The sequence below is a fragment of the Sarcophilus harrisii genome, chromosome 2 (assembly GCF_902635505.1).
Source record: "Sarcophilus harrisii chromosome 2, mSarHar1.11, whole genome shotgun sequence".
NCBI classification, from domain to species: domain Eukaryota; kingdom Metazoa; phylum Chordata; class Mammalia; order Dasyuromorphia; family Dasyuridae; genus Sarcophilus; species Sarcophilus harrisii.
Genome location: NC_045427.1, coordinates 407553629 through 407572409, shown reverse-complemented (window position 1 = coordinate 407572409; position 18781 = coordinate 407553629). Strand labels below are relative to the sequence as shown.

The following is an 18781-nucleotide window of genomic DNA, read 5'->3' as shown; positions in this document are numbered from 1 at the left end:
TCCCTTCACAAGACATAGAATTTTTGCTGAATTGAGTAAACTATTAACTGCTTATTAGGATAGACTTCCTAAAAGTTTTACTATCTCTGCCTTTTTATATCATAGTTATTTCTATGCTCAAAAATTTATCAAACTGTGCATACTCTTTGATTCAGCAGTGTTAGTACTGGGCTTATATCCCAGAGAGATCTTAAAGGAGGGAAAGGGACCCAAATGTGCAAAAATGTTTGTGGCAGCCCTGTTTGTAGTGGCTAGAAACTGGAAAATGAATTGATGCTGAAGTTGGAGAATCAGTGGTATATGAATGCTATGGAATATTGTTCTATAAGAAATGACCAGCAGGATGATTTCAGAGAGGCCTGGAGAAACTTACATGAGCTGATGCTAAGTGAAATGAGCAGAATCAGGAGATCATTGTAAATGACAATGACAAGATTATACAATGATCAATTCTGATGGACGTGGTTCTTTCTAACAATGAGATGATTCAGACCAGATCCAATGATTTTGTGACGAAGAGAGCCATCTGCACCCAGAGAGAGGACTGTGGGAACTGAGTGTGGATCACAACATGGCATTTTCACTCTTTCTGTTGTTGTTTGTGCTTGCATTTTGTTTTCTTTCTCAGCTTTTTTTCCTTCTTGATCTGATTTTTCTTGTGCAGCAAAATAACTGTATAAATATGTATATATAGTATATATATATTTGATTTAACATATATTTTAATATATTTAATATATATTGGATTCCCTGCGATCTAGAGAAGAGGATGAGGGGAAGAAGGGGAAAATTTGGAACACAAGGTTTTGCAAGGTACAATGTTGAAAAATTACCCATGTATATGTTTTGAAAATAAAAAGCTTTAATGAAAAAAATTTTTAAAAAGAGATTGCTTGAGAACATAGTGGATAGAGTACTGGATTTATATAACAAACCTGAATTTGAATCCTGCCTCAGACACTAACTGTTTGACTCTGGGCTTGACTTTTCTCAATTTCAGTTTCCTCATTGGCAAAATGGGGGTGATAACAATACCTCCTACCCGACAGGTTGTTAAATGAAATAACATAATGTAAAATACTTTGTAAACCTTAACAGGCTAGGTAAGTGTTAGCTCTGGTAGAACTCTCCCTTATAACAAAGAAAAACAAGGTGGCAAAATGTACTAACACAGGACTACATTAGACTGTATATATAACATTCCACACCCACCTTTCTGCTAAGAGAAGGGAGCCCAGTGAGTCACCAAGAATTTGTTCAGTGCTGACAATGTCAGGCACTATCCCAAATACTGGGGCTACAAGAAGAGCCAAAAACAATACGTGCCTTCAAAGAACTCCCAATCTAATGGGGGAGACTATACATAACTGTATACATGTGAGATACAGATAGTACAAAAAAAGAAGGAAGAATTTAAGACACTTATTTCTTCATTTATTCTCTGAGAGCAAGGTCATCATTGTACTTAATCTGAGTTCAGCTGCTTCTTTGGAAGTGTCTCTGTTTATCTTTTCATATTCATTGTATGTGTTCTCCTTGTTCCAATTTTTTCCCCCTATATTGTCATTGGTACATACAAATCTCTTGTTCCTCTGAATTCTTTATATGGAATGGATTCTACAGTTTCCATCTCTGAGGAATATTAATAGTGTCACAGTTTTAAGGTATGCTGGTGAATGTTTAACAACAACCCTCTGAAATGTAAGACCCCTTTTTTTTCCTGAGGCAGTTGGGGTTAAGTGACTTCCTCAGTGTCACACAGCTAGGAAGTATTAAGTGTCTGAAATCAGATTTGAACTCAGGTCCTCCTGACTTCAGGTCTGGTGCTCTATCCACTGTGCCACCTAGCTGTTCCATAAGACCCATTTTAAAATTTGATCTATACTATTCACATTTTCTCCATCACTTTCTTAAATCTAGGAAATCAACAAAACAATAAATCAAGCCCTGAATTTGTAGCATTTGCCAATTTCAAGGTATAAGTGAAAATTTAACAATTGGTTCTAAGCCCCTCGATGGAGTATCTCTTGAAGGCCAGGGAAGGGACCCTCTGAACTCTTGAAGGATTCCAAAGAAGTTATCCTAAAAGATCCCAAGTCCTGGGATATTTGTCCGGGACTATAAGGCCTAGGCCTGTTTCTGATTCTGTGCCTGTAAGTTTCCTAGCAGTATGTGCCATTTTGGGACACCCCTCCTCCTGCCAAACATGTCAGCTGCTCTAAGTTCCTTGTCTCCCCCCCAAAGGCCATTGCCTCTACTGCCTATTTTGAGCTGGTGTCTCTCTCTTTAATCTGAACTGGCAGATTTGAAGTGGAGGAAGAACCTTTCTAAACACATTCTAAGCTCCCTTCTCTTGCTGGAGAGATGATGAAGGAGAAAAGCGTTCCATGGCTTGTGTCCCAGAACAGTTTACAAAACAATGTACTTAACCCTAATCAGTCACAGGAGGTACCTCCGGGTTCTTGCCAGCTATGGTCTCCCCAGGCTTAACACCATCTGCAGTGTTGCTCCTAGGGACTTGGGGGCTGACATGACTTGACCTAGCTCTCTGCAGTTTCCCCAGGGAATTCTTTTACCAAAGAATCCCTCTCCCTGCATCCAGTGCCAGACAACTTCCCGTCTTCCTATCCTGTAAGTGCCAAGTATGGGAAATGGGGATAAATGACTTAGCCTATAAAAGACTTGGTCTCATTTAATTGCCTCTAATTTGGTCGATGTGTTATGTATCTTTAAGAAGCATAGGGATTTCCAAAAGCATGCCTGGGAAGTTTGTTCTTTTGGCCACATCTGCATCAACCACTACAGCTATTTGACCTTTGACTTATTGCTTAAGTTTGCATATGTGAGGTTACACAACATTTATGCTTAAGGAGCTGTCAGGATCTGATTTTCCACTCTCTGTTACAAAAGGCTGTTGATACTCTAAACCACTTCTCTAACTTGCTCTGGAGAGGGCATTACAAGGGGCTCAGAACCAGAGTAAGGGGTCTGTTTCTCATCTGTTATTGTGAAACCTCTCTAATTTGGACTGCTTGGGGATAGGCCAGGTCCAATGAATGGAGTCTGAATTACAGAATGTTTTTAAAAAATGAAACTTTCATTACTTGCACTTAGAGTAGCTTGGCTGAGTCTAAGAAAGTATTTCCTAGGTGAGGCCCTTTAGGAGTCCTGCTTTAATGAAAAGACAAAAAAGATTTATAATTTAGCATAGAATCATAGAATTTTTGAGAGAAGAAAACCTCAAAATTATTTATCACAATTTTCTCATAACGTATTTGAGGTACCTAGAGAAATTAAATGGTATACTCATATATCCATGTAAGAAGACACTAGTTTGCCTAGTGGATAGAATGTTAGATCTGGAATAAGACCTGAGTTCAAATCTTACCTCATATATTTACAAGCTGTATGACTTTAGTGAAGTCATTTAACAGCTGTAGAACTCAATTTCTTCAACTGTAAAATTATTTAATATTTTCACCTACTTCCCAGGGTTGTTGTGAGAGAAGATAACATTTGTAAAGTTTTAATATAGTAGAAGGCACTCAATAAATGCTTGTTTATTTCTTTTCTTCTTTCTTTGCAGTTATCCCAGTGTAAATAGGCAATTTTTAAGTATTTTCAAGGTACCTGAAAGATAATTTTTTCAAGGAGTTGACATCTTAATTTTACTTTTGACTCTTCCTTTTTTAAAGTATATTTTTTGGTAGAAAAACTTCTTCCCACCTCCTCTGCTAATCATGAGATTTCAAATTAATGAGGTTTTTTGCCGTATTTCTTTAACAACACCCTGGGGTATCTGTGCATCTGTGCATTTGGATTTAGGAATGTGTGTTATTGCTAAGTGTATACACCCTAGTTCTCTGGGAGGGAGATGGGGAAGGGAAGTTACAAGCCTGAGGAGCATACGCTCTTGTATTGCTGAAGTTAACATCTGCTGAAAACCATAAAGAACTTAGTATTTTACAGCATTTATGAAAGGGCTCTTTACTCTTAAAGATGTTATACTTCTAGAAGTACATATAAATAGTCCATTTTTCCCTTCTGGAAAGCAGTGTTGTATAATGGCTGGAGACTAGGATTTAGAACCAGAAGAAACCCTTCTCAGTCATTTACTAATTACTTGGCCCTAAACAAATCACTTAACCTTTCTTCCTCATCTGTCAAGAAGGGCTAGCTCTTATCCTCACAATAAGCCTATAAGTTAAAATCAAATATCTGCAAATTGCTTTGCAAATCCTAGAAAACCAAGTAGACATCGATCAAGTAATTTATTAAATACTTACCATGTATTAGGCACTGTGTGAAGTTCTGGGGAATAAAAAGCCAAGAGTGAAACTGTCTCTGCTCTCAGGGAGCTTAAATTCTAATGAAATGTTTTTGTTGTTTTCTTTGTGAAGCTTTCCCTGTAGACCTTTGAGAATCTACAACTGGGTGTTTCTTAGGTTATTTTCAATGTAAATCAAGCAGCAATTAGCCTTTATTTGAGTCTTTTTGCGATACTGCAGTATCTGTGAGGATCACCCTTCCCCAAAAGACTAGGGTCCCCATGTCCAGTTGTGTCAACCTTTCAGGCAATCTATAACCTACACAGCACAGGGTGATACCTTTTCTAATCCTTGTTTGTGTGTTGTTTACTCAGCATCCTTTTGTCAGCAAAATCACCAGCAACAAAGCTCTCCGGGAGCTGGTAGCTGAAGCAAAAGCTGAAGTGATGGAGGAAATTGAAGACAATAGGGAGGAAGGAGAAGATGATGACTCAACAGAAACAGTATCTGTAAGTGTGGCTCTTGTAAACATACACACACACACACACACACACACACACACACAAAACTATTTCTTGCAAAACTTTTTATTTCATTTTTTAAGAGATGAATTGTATAACTTAAAAAAAAATACCTCTACATAATTATCAGTAGGAGAGGAACGTGTTTTTAAGAGAATATCATCTATGTGCATTTGGGACTAATTCATGCTTGTAGATATGCTGTTTTAACCTCCTCTATTCTTTGTGCTGTGGAGAAAGTTCCTTAGTGACTTTATTTCCATCCAGCTGGACAGGAAAGCTTCTTTTGGAGGAGGAAAGAATCAGTGACCAGATGTTGTCGTGTATCTTTGTGAGCCAACACGTCTGGATAAAACTAATATATCCATTCAAAGAGCAAGATCAAACTTAGGTTTAAAAAAAAAAAAAGATTTGCTCCATAACCTCATAGAATTTTAGAACTGGTAGGTACCTTAGAGGTTATGTAGTCCAAATGCCTCATTTAGTGGAGTGGGAAACGGGGGTCTGGAAAATAAAAGCAATTTGCTCAGATACACATAGCTACTTAGTTCTAGTAAAGGGATTGAAAAAGAAATGGCATAGTTAGGCAATGGATTGACCAGGTAGAGAAACAAATAGAGGTAAAGTTAAGATTCCTCTGGATTCCCTTGCTTGGAGGAGTGGAGAAACTGGAACACTGACCACTTCAATGGGAAGGCTTGAGCAGGGAGAATTAGAAATGGAGGGTCAACAAATCTGTGATACCAAATTTCTTTTTCTTTGACAGTAAGACAACCATGGCCATGATCTTTGGTTGAAACCACTATTCAGAAATATCAGATGAATCAGAAATTCAGTAGAGAATTTTTCTTTTTTAGAGAGTTATAATTATTATTTCTGGAAAACATAATCATCCAATAATTTTATTGAGTTTTCAAGTTCATTCTTGGATATGGGGAATCATTTTATACCACAGGCAATCCAGTTTCATGTGAAATGAATTCTAGGAAACTTTTCCCATCTTATTCCAAGCCATCATGGGAGATAAGTATATGAAGGAGTATACTTTTAGGAGGTATGTTTAGGAGGTATGGTGCTAGTCCTTCCTTCTGGGAGGCTACATTTTAACTAAACATACATGTTCATGGATTCCTAGAAGTTATAATAGCTACAATATAGTAACAAAATGAACTAAACAGAGAATATAACATTGAAATGGACGGCTCTGCTTTGGCTTCATTGAGGTTCCTTTCTCATTCATTTATTTCTTTGATGATAAATATTTTTCAGACCTTACTATGTGTCTAGTGCTATATCAAGTACTGGGGAAGATGAAGAGAAAGAGAAGATGTATTCCCACACACACATTACATTTACACATAAGCACTGCACAGAGAAGATAGTGATTAGTAATTATTGATACCACACACACTATACTCATAAGTGAGGAAGAGGGAGGATAAATCAAAGATTCTCAAAGGAGAAAATTAAGGGAAATAGACTTGAGTTTCAAGCCTTTTTAGATCCCATTGATTTTGGTGGATATTAACTCAAATCTTCTTATCAGAATATGTAGAAAGAAGGTCATCAAAGCATCTTTTAAAAAAAATAGAGAGAAGAGAAGAGAACAGAAGGAAGTCTAGAAAGAAGCACAAAAAAAAAAAAAATAGCCATACATTATAAAGTTCTGCTGTTTCTTTTTCTGCCCTACTAAATATATAGAAATGCATATTTTATTTGGTGCTTGTTAAGCTTAAAATAATTTTTTCAACTTGAAATGTATAGAAATAATTGGTTTTATGTCATTTTCTTAAAAGCCTCCAGGGACACACATGAGGGACTCTTCAGAAGTGAGTCAACTGAGTTTTGATGGAGAAAAATTTCCAGAGTTACCATCTCCTGGCCCTACTGAGCCCAAAGGCAGTCTAGATAAGCCCAGTGACAAACTTTTGGATGGAGAAAATGCCACTGTCCAGGTAGATAGTAGCAACTCCATACAAACCACAAGTAGTTCTGACCTGCCTGGAAATGAGGATAGCCAAGCTATACCTACGACCCCAGGGAAATACCGATTCAGTGCTCCACCTGGACTCTTAGATGCCAAAGTTTCAATCACAGAGGAGAAACCTTTCTCTAACCATCAGAGCAACAACTTAGACATTGCTACCAACAAAATCAACAAGGGAAGCCGAAGCCGGCCCACAAGCAGCATCCTGGAGAACTTAGTGGGTGAAAAAATTGCCAATGGGAGCCTAGAATCTCCTGCTCAAATATCCCTTGGTAAATCCAAGAGAGACTCAGACTGTGGGAGTCTCTCTGCCTCTGAGAGCATGGATTACAGTGTTTCACTCTCCACTGACTTATCTCTAAACAGGGAGATGGGTTCATTGTCTCTGAAGGTAAGATTTGAACTTGGATTGAGTCTTGCTTGATTCAGGCTAATCACACCAGGGGAAATGATTTCAATTTAGGAAATGTGATGATTTCCTGGTTTTGTTCCAGTTCAGTAGGCTTAGAATATATATTGATTCTGGTTTGAACTGGCTGACTAGTTTTTTTTTTTTTTTTTTTTAACCTTTGATTAAACTTGATTTAAATTTAATTTTAAAAATCTTTTTGATGGTACAATAGACAAAGCATCATATTTGGAATTGAAAAGATCTGAATTTAGAGGCAGCTAGGTGATTCAATGGATAGAGCACTGGCCGTGGAGTCAGGGAGACCCAAGTTCAAATGTGGTCTTAGACATATATTAGCTGTGTAAATCTGGGCAGGTCACTTAACCCCATTTGTTCCCCCCACCCATCCCAAGACCTGAATTTATTTTTTGCTTGAGATTATCTGTGATTCACTTAGTCTTAGTCTCTTTCAAGTTTCCTCTTCTGTAATAAAGGGGATAATAATAGCATGTATCCCATAGGATCATAGGATCAAATGAGATAATATATGTTGAATATCTTGCAAATCCTTAAAGTGCTACATAAATGCTAGTCATTATTATTGTTGTTATTACATTCATATAAATATACTTTTTGCATTATCTTCTGGATTTTTGTTTCTAAGCTTGACTTAAGATCCTAATATAGCCCAGAGGGAGAGTGAAAGCATTTTCATTGTTTACTTCCAGGATCTACCTCCAAGAGCCTTATAGCTGGCTCACCTTGTCACTGGGAGTTTTCATGAATGAACAGTTAAGTTCAATTCAACAAGCATTTTTCAGGTGCTTGTTGTGTGGCAGTGTTGTCCTAGGTGCTGACACTATCAAGATGAAAAGCAAAATAGCCTGTGCCCTCAGGAAGCTTACCTTCGGCTGAGTAGAGGGTAAAAATATGACAGGCAGCTAGGTGGCACCATAATGCACAGAATGCCAGGCTTGGAATCAGGAACACTCATCCTCCTGAAAAAGTATAACTGTGGTCTGACACTTCCTAGTTGTGTGACTCTGAGCAAGTCACTTAACCCTGTTTGCCTCAGTTTTCTCATCTGTAAAATGAGTTGAAGAAGGAAATGTGGACCAAATCTAGTATCTTTGCTTTGAGGTCACAAAGGGTTTGACATGACTGAAAAACAACTGAGCAAGATTTACAATGCCTGGCAATCATAATGATAATAATTGTAATAACTAGAATGGATATAATGCTTTATAATAATAATCATAATAACTAGTATTTTTATAATGCTTCACAATTTGCAAAATACTTTACAAATATTATCATTTTAATCTTACAGTGACCCTAGGAAATAGGGATTGTCATCATATCCATTTTACCAATAAGGTAAACAAATTGAGGCAAATAAAGGCTAAGTGACTTACCTACACACAGCTAATAAAACATGATTTGAACTCAGGTCTTCTTTACTCTAGGTCCAGCATTTCATCTATACCTCATCTGCTGTCTCTTTCTTAGTATCAGAACACCTATGTTCAAGTCCCAGCAATTCTACTCACTAAATGTGAAACCTTGGGTTAGTCACATATCCCCTCTGAGAGGTTCTTCATCACTAATGGGGACAAGCTGACCTACAGTCACTACTTCATGGATTTGTTGTCAAGAAAGTCTTTTGTTAATTATAAATATATAAGCATTAGCTAATTTTTTCTTTTGGGTAAGGGGAAAAAAGTCTTTCCCAACTTTTAGTAATTCCAGAGCCTTCCCTCTGTGAATTATCTCCTCTTTATCTTGCATATAGCTTATTTTGTAGATATTTGTTTCCCTCTCTACTCCTTCTCCCACAAATTTATATCGTAATCTCTTTAAGGGCAGGGATTGTCTTTTGCTTCTTTTTGCATCCTCTGCACTTTAGCAGGTGCCTAGCACATAGTAGTTACTTAGTAAAATTTTTTTTAATAAGTAGAAAAGATAACTCTGTGAGAAAACTCCCTCTATCCTTGTAGATCAGTGTCTGCTCTGCAACTTTTAGTGTTAAGGTAGCTTGGAGTCAATGAAAGGATAAAAGACTTTCCTAGCATCATACAGCCAATGTGTATGAAAGGCAAGACTTGAGTGACACTTTATTAGTATTATTCCTTTAGCAAAAATATGTATTAGCTCTACAAACGGTATACCTACCTGTGTGTACTACCTGAATGAAACCACCTAACTGCCCCTAAATTCAAATCTTTTCAACTCCAAATTTGGTGTTTTGTCTACTATACCACCAAAAAATTTTTAAAATTAAATTTAAATCAAGTTTAATCAAAGGTTAAAAAAATAATCAGCCACTTCAAATCTAATAATAAGAGCTAGTATTAATATAGTGCTTTAAGGTAGTCTAAAGAATTCCATACACACACATACACTCATACCCATTTGTGTGTGTGTGTGTGTGTGTGTGTGTGTGTGTGTGTGTGTGTTTGTAAAAAGGGATCCTTACAACAGCTCTATGAGGTAGATACTGTTTGGCCATTTTACTGATATGGAAACTAAGGCTCAGAAAGTATCTAGTTCCATATCACATCATCTTGTAAACATCTGAAGTTGAATTTGAATCTAGGTTTTCCTGATTTCAAGTCCAGTACCTTATCCTGCACCATGCTGCCACACACTAAATGATAAAAGACCTTTTTTTGCCTTCTTCCTCTGAGAAATATTTAGGAACATTGCTTTCTAGGCCATGGCTTCAGTCATTCAGGCACCTTACAATTGCTACTGCTAAAACGCTCTTTGGCAAATGGCATTAGTACTGACCACTCTGTGGTTTGCATTTGTAACAAAATAGAGAGCTCACTCTATCAGATGAAGGTTCTATACATGTACTTGTACATTATCAAACTCAGTTGTTCCTCTTTCCTTTCATCTTAGATATTTATTGTTTTTTAGAGAAAGAAAGGATAACTTCTGTATGTATATGGGATTTTACTGGGTGCCAGCAAAGTTGAACCAGAAAGCCCTTGTCTAGATTAATGAGATTTTTCAAATCTTAGAAGAGCAAAGAAACCTTGACTAGAGACACACTTAAGATTGGTGAATGTGTGTATGTGTTTGGGTGTGTTTGTTTTCAAACAACATCCTTCCTAAATTCTGTTTTGAAAGCTTAGCTTTGTTTTGGTCATTTCTCTGATTAGTGTTCCTTCCCCTTCCTTTCCCCCACCCCTTTTTTTTGATTCAGTATGGCAGGTAGCATTTTATTTGCAATCAGAAAACTAGGAAAGGATATGTTGTACAAAAGAGGAAGAAGCAGGATTGGTAACAGAGGAGAAGGGGAATCCCAGGATCATCCAAGGAAAAAGAGACCTGATGAAGTGGGAACAATGGCTAGATCAAAAAAAAAGACAAATGATGATGAGATGATGAATGATGAGAAGTGGACTCAAGTATGGAAGTAGACCAAAGATTCATAGATTTTCATTTGGAAGGATCTCTCTTGGTCATTTAATACCAAACTCATGGCCTATTCTGCAATCTACCAAATCTGTAGTAAAACTCCTCTAAGTGCAAGTGAACCAGTATGAAAACTGGGAAATATATAACAAAACACAGCACACTACAAATAATGTTAATTCATGGTTTTCTAAGTCTAGATGCAGCTGCAGGGGATCTGTTTCTATGTAAGTCTGACATCCCTGATTTAGTTCATCCCCCACATTGAACAGAGGAAGAAATTAAGTCCTAGAAAGTTGAAGTAATTTACCCCAGCAGAGTGGGGCTTTGAAAGCAAAGCTTCCAATTCCATATCTGATTCTTTTAATTATGCTATTCACAGTTGCTTTTGGAAAATGTGTTACAGCAGAAGGCAAGTTTGAGTGTAGGACAGAATTGTCACTAACAGTCAAGTAACCACACAGATCATTGCAATCCTATTAAGCAACCAGTTATTAAAGTAGTGTGGTAGAGTAGTGATGAGGTCCTGAGTGATGAGGGGTTGACAGAGAGAGCCTGAAGTACAGATAAAACTGCTCCTTGAGGCAATTTAATTGAAAAATTAAACTGATGAGGATCAGTTTAATCATATAGTTCCACCTTCTGTGGAGGTTGTTGTGTCCAGCCAAGAAATCCAAGTAAATAGCCCCTATAAATCTGTCCATGGATCACATTGTCTTTGCTGAATCTCTTTTGGGGTTATCAGTCTCCCTTGTGGTATCCTTCCCTTCCCTTTCCCCATGCCACATGGTATCTCTCCTCTCATCTTCTCCAACTGTGACTCATGGTGTCTTTCTTCTCATAGCTAATTAACTCTTTTATGGTGCTAAACTCCTCTGGCCTGCCATTTAAGGGAATACTCCCATCTCATGGTATATTCCCTTTCTCCTAGTTAATTGTGAATTCCACTAGGGAACTTGTCTTTTCCATTGTTAATTTTTAAAACCCTTTCCTAACTATATACTCTCCCAAACTCTATTTCATATTTATCATTCCTAGTATCTATTGTAGCTCTTCATTTTGTCTGTAACCTCTTCTTCTAAATAAACTTACATTTGCCAAAGAATGGCCATTGTGAATCCTACACATAACTGAACCCCCATATTTGCTAACTCTATCAACCTCATCATTTGGCACTAAAGCCCAAATATATCACTTGACTAGAAATTGCTCTTCTAAATTGCATAAATGAGAACATTAGATATTAGACTTGAAGTTAGGAAGACCTGAATTCAGATCTGGAGATTTAGCGCAAATCATTTAACCACTTTCCATCTTTTGAAAATAGATTTCTAGGGGCAGCTAATTGGTGTAGTGGTTAGAGTACCAGTCCTGAAGTCAGGAGGACCTGAGTTCAATCTGGCCTTAGAACACTTAAACACTTCCTGGATGTGTGACCCTGGTCAAGTGACTTACCCCAAATGCCTCAGCAAAAACAAACAAAAGTATATTTCTACTGATATCTTTTGTTTTTTATATCACTAGATTTTGTTCCAGAATCTTTCCTAAGTCTCCTCTTAGTCATCTCTTATAACAAGTATTTTTTTTAAAAAGAAAATAAGCAAAATTGATAGATATATTGAAAAATTTTGAAATTATCTGGGATGTTTTATGCTCGTGACAGGGATTGGGGTGTTCTATCTTAATTTCTTCTGGAAAATGAGGATAATATAGTTTCCCGTCTTTCAGGATTGGATTCAGGATCAAATTGGACAAACTCATTGTTGTTCAGTCATGTTTGAATCTTTTTTAACTTTGGAGTTTTCTTGGCAAAGAGTAGTTGCTCATTTTACGGATGAGGAAACTGAGGCAAACAGCTAATATCTGAGACTAAATTTGAACTCGGAAAAATGAATCTTCTTGACTTGAGCCCCAACACTCTATCTACTGCACTAGCTAGCTATTCTAGTGTATACTTAGCAAATATCAACCCTTTTATTTAAGTCAGCTGTTGTTATCTGGCCCCTACTACTCCTAAAGAAGATCCTGTGCTGGTTGCTGAGCATACAAAAAGAAAATTTTTTTTAAAGAATCCCTTCTTTTAGTGAGTTTACATTCTACTGGGAGTTTCCTAATCCTAATGTCCAAATCCAAAACCTCAGGCTGCTTTTCCTATTGTCTCAGACTGGGGAGGAAGCTGGCTTCTGGAACAAGCTGGAATCAGCATTGATTGCTGATTGGTTGATTGCTACTGATCGAGAGGACTTTTACGGACTCTGGGAAGTTGGCCCTTGATCAAGGCTCAGAGAGTCGGTCACTAATGTTGGATTTTGAGTCAGAAGTTCCAAGTTCAAATTTCTTTTTTGCAGTCCACTATCTGTATGACTTTGTTCAAATCATTAAACTTCACCTATAAAATGAGAAAGGTTAGATTAAGTGACATCTGAAGTCCCTGCTACCTCAAGATCCATTATCTTTCTTTAATGTTGCTGTACTCCTTGTTCTCCTCTTTCCCCCTTCCCATAAGGCAGCTTCTCTTTGGGGTGCTTGCTTTTGTAAAGCTTGTCTGTCTCTTTAGTTACCTTGACCTTGAAAATTTCTTTGGAAAGAAATCCTGGAATCTGGTTCAGAGAACCCCGAGAGTTGGGCAGGATTTTCCTGACTTGACTTCTAGGAATTTAGCCAACAGTCTTTTTACATTACAGCGAAAGCCATGTGGTATGTTCTCATGATTAACTTATACATAAACCAGATACAATGAGGAGGAAAACATAATTCTCTTTCAGCCCTTTCATCCCCATTTGAGAGATGTTCTGATGGGGGTTGGAGGGGAACTAGAAGAGAAATGAGTTAGCTTCTTAGGTTTCCAAAAGGTCAAACTAATGTTGCTAGGTCTGGAAAAACAAGGACTTTTATTTATAGTTAACCTTTGGTTACTGGATCACTATAAGAGGAGCAATAGTACAGATAAACCAGAACGAGAGATAATGTGAACGCCAAGGCTTCTTGGAGGCAGTCAATTTCCCAGCCTCATTCCAGTTGGCATCAATTAGGCAATAATGACTTTGCATTCCCTGAGCCCACATTTGCTAAAGAAAAAGGCTGAGTGTAGCAATGATGAGGATGAAGTAAAAAGTAGAAAATCCACATGTGGTTAATTGAGTGAAAACTGAAATTGCTTCCCCTGGCAACTGCCCACTGAGATGTTGCATTGTGCCAGGGTGGAAGAAGGGGCACAGAACCATCAGGCTCCCTCTCCTGTTGAATCTTCACTGACTTTCTTTCTTCTCTCTGGAAAGTAGGAACATTAACTGAAGCAGCAAATGGTTAACCTCATTCCTTTTCTCTATCACTTCTTATATTGGCACGTACTTGATCTGGCTTTTAAGCTAGTGTTTAAGTGTGGTCAAAGAATAGGAGAAATCTTTCGACCTTAAATAGAGGAAAAAAAAAAACTATTAAAAACATATCTCCTTTCTAATTCATCCCCTGCACACTGGCCAAAACAGTCTTCCTAAAGCACATGGCCGACCACAACATTCCCTTTTTCAAGAATCTTCAGTGCTGAAAAACACAATCCAAAGTTTGGCATTTAATGTTCATCACAATCTGGCTCTACCTTATCTTTCTAGACTTACTTCCTCTACTTCCTTTCACACATTCTATAGTTCAGCCAAACTAGTCTACTTGTTTCCTGAACTTGGCATTCCACCTCCCACTTCTTTATGCCTTTGCATAAGAGATCACCCCTCCCTGGAATGCAGTCCTAACTCTCCTAGACTCTCATCTTCTTTCAAGTTTAAGTTCAAATGCCATTTTCCTGAATAGGAACTTCTTTGTTTCTGGCAATTTATATGTGTGTGTGTGTGTGTGTGTGTGTGTGTGTGTAGCCACCTGACCACAGGTGGGGTCACCTGACCGTGGCTGCTAGAGATACAACCCACAACTGCAGAAGGGATCTCCTCTTGTGAAAGGATGATACAAGGAGACTGAGAGGCAGCTGCTGCTCTCTGGCTGAGAGGCCATTGCGTGTCTGACCTTTCTCCTCTTCCCTCTGCCTCCAATTTATCTTGTTCCCAGTTCACGACACCTGTGTTAGCAAAGGCTGCCCTCCAACTCCTTCAGATGCTATGATCCACAGTTGTGGAGGCTCTCTGAGAATTGATCTGTTCCTTAAGATATATGTATATTTATTCTCATTCATTCTCTCTTTGCCTCAGTCTCTCTTTCTGTCTTTGTCTCTCTCTCTTATTTTCTTATATTTATTTATCTAGGCACTCCATGTAGCCTTTAATTAGAATGTAAGCTCCTTGAAGGCAGGAACTGCCTTTTTTTGTTTGTTCTGCCTTTGTGTCTTCAGCACCTGGCATTGGGCTTTGAGAAACTGAATGGATGGAGCAAATAAAACTTTTCTACCATATCCCAACATATTAGAACCTGGTGTGTGGGATGGGTGCTAGACCCCTTTACCCAAATGAACTAATCCTAGATATCGTCAGATACAAAGAGAAAGCATTTATTCGGCCCTTGTAAGGAGAGGCCTAAGCACACCCAAGCAGTGATAGAGCCTCCCAGCTCCCAACATTTGCCTGGCCTGGAAAACCAGAAATAGTAAAACTGGCTAAATAGCAAAAGACCCAAGTCTTTTCATTGGATGGACTGAAAAGGAAGTAATCATTACTGACCAATGGTCACCAATGGTGTCTGCTTTCTGTGGGTCACATCACTTCCTGAAGCTTAGACCTAGAATCTGACCTTTTTTGCCCTAGAGAACTCTAGGCCTAGAGATCATGTGACTTCCTGCAACTTGGGCCTAAGTTCTGACCCATTCCCATCTCACAAACTTTTTGAGAAAACTTCACCTGGTCCCATTCACAGGTAATCATCCCTCATTACCTAAAAACTTTAAATTTAAGAAAAATAGAAGGAAATATTATTTCACATGGCATGTAGTAAATTTATATTATCTGGCCAACGTCCCATGTGTTGCAAAAAACCTTTCCCAGTCCTCTTTAATGTGAGTTTCTTTCCTTTGAGACTACTCCCAAACTGTCCTGTGTATATCTTTTTGGACATAGTGGTTTGCATGCTGTATCCACCAACAGCTGAGCTCCTTGAAAGCATGAACTGAATTTTTGCCCTTTTTTTTGTATCCTTAGCACAATACATGGCATATAACAGATGCTTAATAAGTGCTAGTTGGCTGTAGATATAAAAACTTTTTGAAAAATTTAAAATCATAGATGATATGTGTAATCAACAAGCAATATATATATATATATATACCCAACTCTATACTGTGGGAATACAGAAGTAGTATAAGACACTTTTGGACCCTGTCTTCAAAAAGCTTATAATTCATGTGGGTAAATAAGATTAAAACAGTGAAACCATCATCAAAGAGTGTTCCAATGCATCTGTGCTCTCACTAATGTGGGTATTCCTTCCAATGATTTAGATCACAATCCTCTCAAATCTGTTCCTCATGTTTCATCCAAAAATGCTCCTTTGAGCTCACTTCAGAGAAATCAATTCACCCACTCTGCTGGGGATAGAGATGGGGACAGGGTTTTCTGTCTTGATTTTGTGGGTATATTACTGGAGCATACGGGTTCTCCATTGTGATGAGGTCCTAAGTAATTAGGTGGGGTTGGCAGAGAAAGACTGAAGTACTGATAAGATTACTTTCTGAGGCAAGCAGGGAAAGGCATTAATGGAGATCAGTTTAACTTTATAGTCCCATACCTGTGGAGGTCATGGGTAGCCCCACCTTGCTGTGTCTAGTCAGAAATTCAAGTTATATCAAACCCCCAAGGTCAGATTTCCCCTATAAGTCTGTCTATGGCTTACACCATCTTTGCTCAACCACTTTTGGGTTAACCCACCATGGCATTCTGACTGTTGGTGTCTTTCTCCTCACCCATTCCTCATGCCTTATGGTGTCTTTCCTCTCATCCCTCCATCATGCCTCTTGGTGTCTTTCTCCTTCTTATGCCTAACTCTTTTAGAATGCTAAATCCCTCCATGGATTTAGCCTGCCAATCAGTATGTACCTCATGGCATATTCCTTTAATGGAATCTTCTAAATTCTTTCCATGGAAACCCTATAGCTCTCCCAGATCTATTTCATATTTACCATTCACGGTGTCTGTTGTATCTCTTCATTTTGTCTGTAACCTTTTCTCCTAAATAAACCTACTTTTTGCCAAAGAGAATGGCCATTGTGAATTCTTCACCTGACTGAGCCCTGACAATTACTCTCCTATCACCATCATTTGAGCTGCATTTCAAACTCATCATAACCTACTAAATAACAAAGACAGTATATGACTAAGTTTGGAATTCTGCCTAGACTTTGGACCTAATGAGAGTTTAGAACAGTCAAGGAAGAATACATGGACATAATGACCTGATTTTAAGGAAAAAAAAGGATACTTTTTCTTTTTGAAACTTCACAGAAAGGGATATCTTTTATTAAACTGTATGTCCTAATTTTTGGTTTGAAAAATGTGGTCAGCATGCTCATGAACAATGTAGGACCTGGATTCTAAAGGATGGGTAACAGGTTGGAGGTACTTAAAGCATGGAAAAATCAATGTGTACCATTTGCTACTTTTTTTTTTTTTTTATTAAGAGGTGAGATACTCAATTGAGAGAGATGAGTAGCTAGAAGAGATAAGAGGTGTGGAATAGCTACTGTGAAGAGTAAATCAGGGAGTCAAATTGTTGGGTCATTTCAGTTTGGGCTGACTTTCTGTGATTCTATTTGGGGTTTCCTTGGCAAAGATACAAAAGTGGTTTGCCATTTTTTTTTCCTGTAGCTCATTTTATAGATGAAGAAACTGAGGCATAGTGACTTCCTCAGGGGTTTTACAGGTCGTTAGAGGTTGATCTGATTAGAGATCACTGGAAAATGAAATTGGAAAGGTAGGATAGGGCTAGATCATGATGGGTCCAGAAAGCTGTGAAGAAATGTTTAAACATGATGTAGTGGGCAATAAAACATCATTATGGTCTCTTGAGTAATGCAGTGATGTGATGGAAGTTTGTGCCATTAGCTTACCATTGGTTTTCTGAGTAGATTAGAATAAAGAGAGACTATAGTCAAGAAGGTTGTTGCTTTAAGTCAGACATTGACATGGCATAAATGGAAAGAGCTTTGAATTTGGATCTCACATAATAGCTGAGAGACTTTGGACAAATTACTTCATTTCTCTGAGCCTCAGTTTCCTCTTCTGTAAAGTGACAAAGTTGAACTAGATATGTTTCCAGGATAACATCTGTGATTTTGTTCACATTCTGGGGCATCCTGGAGTAGGGGACGGAGGCTCTGGACAACAGGATGTTGGCAATAAGATTGAAAAGAAAAGAACAGCACAGTCGGACCTTCACAGAAAGAATCGAGTGAGTGTGGTGACAAATAGAAGTGCTAGAAGAAAGGAAATGGATAGAAAATAAGGTTCTTAACTGAGTTGTTGAGGCAAAGTAGGAACATTTGTGGAGCACAGACCATCCCTTATCTTTTGAAGTTGACATTGGGGAAGAGAACTGTGACCTTAAAAATGATTTCTCTGTGCCCATGTCAGAGATGTAATACTGAGTTGGCTGGAACATGAGGCAGTTCACCTTAAGTCAATAAGCATGTTTTCTGTGCCTAAAATGTATGAGACTGAATTTGTAAGTTTTGCCTCTTATTCTTTCTCTGGCCAGGAATCCAGGTTGCACAACAAAACCCTGAAGCGCACCCGGAAGTTTGTTGTGGACGGTGTGGAGGTGAGCATCACCACATCCAAGATCATCAGTGAGGATGAGAAGAAAGATGAAGAGATGAGATTTCTCAGGCAAGCAGACCACAGTTCTTAAACTGGAGAAGCAGCCATGGAGTATATTTGGATTATTTTTTAGAGAGAAAGAATTGGATGATGTTGGGGAAATTTGGGCTGCCTTCTCAAGTGAAGTCACCCCATAGATTTTGCTTCTCAGATCAGACTGAGAAGAAGCAACATTTGGTAACTGGGTTCAAAACTGGTCTTGGAATTTTCTGACTATGTGATCCTAGATGATTCCTTTAATTTCTTTGATTATTTATAAAATCAGGATAACTAATAGTACCTACCTCATAAGGTTTCTGTGAAGATAAAATATATAAAAAGGGAAAAGGAAACAAATATTTATTAGTGTTCCTCATGTGCTAGACATTATGCCAAATGCT

The 18781-nt window shown here is 38.0% G+C and overlaps 1 protein-coding gene across 1 annotated transcript in view; it reads left to right on the top strand.

Annotated features, from left to right (window-relative positions):
• Nucleotides 1–18781, top strand: part of STK10 (serine/threonine kinase 10) — a 130387-nt gene that overhangs the window by 85490 nt on the left and 26116 nt on the right. Inside the window, exons 8-10 of the mRNA XM_031953667.1 lie at nucleotides 4643–4777; nucleotides 6586–7167; nucleotides 18280–18410. Coding sequence (XP_031809527.1) covers nucleotides 4643–4777; nucleotides 6586–7167; nucleotides 18280–18410 — 848 coding nt within the window. The remainder of the gene's footprint in view (nucleotides 1–4642; nucleotides 4778–6585; nucleotides 7168–18279; nucleotides 18411–18781) is intronic.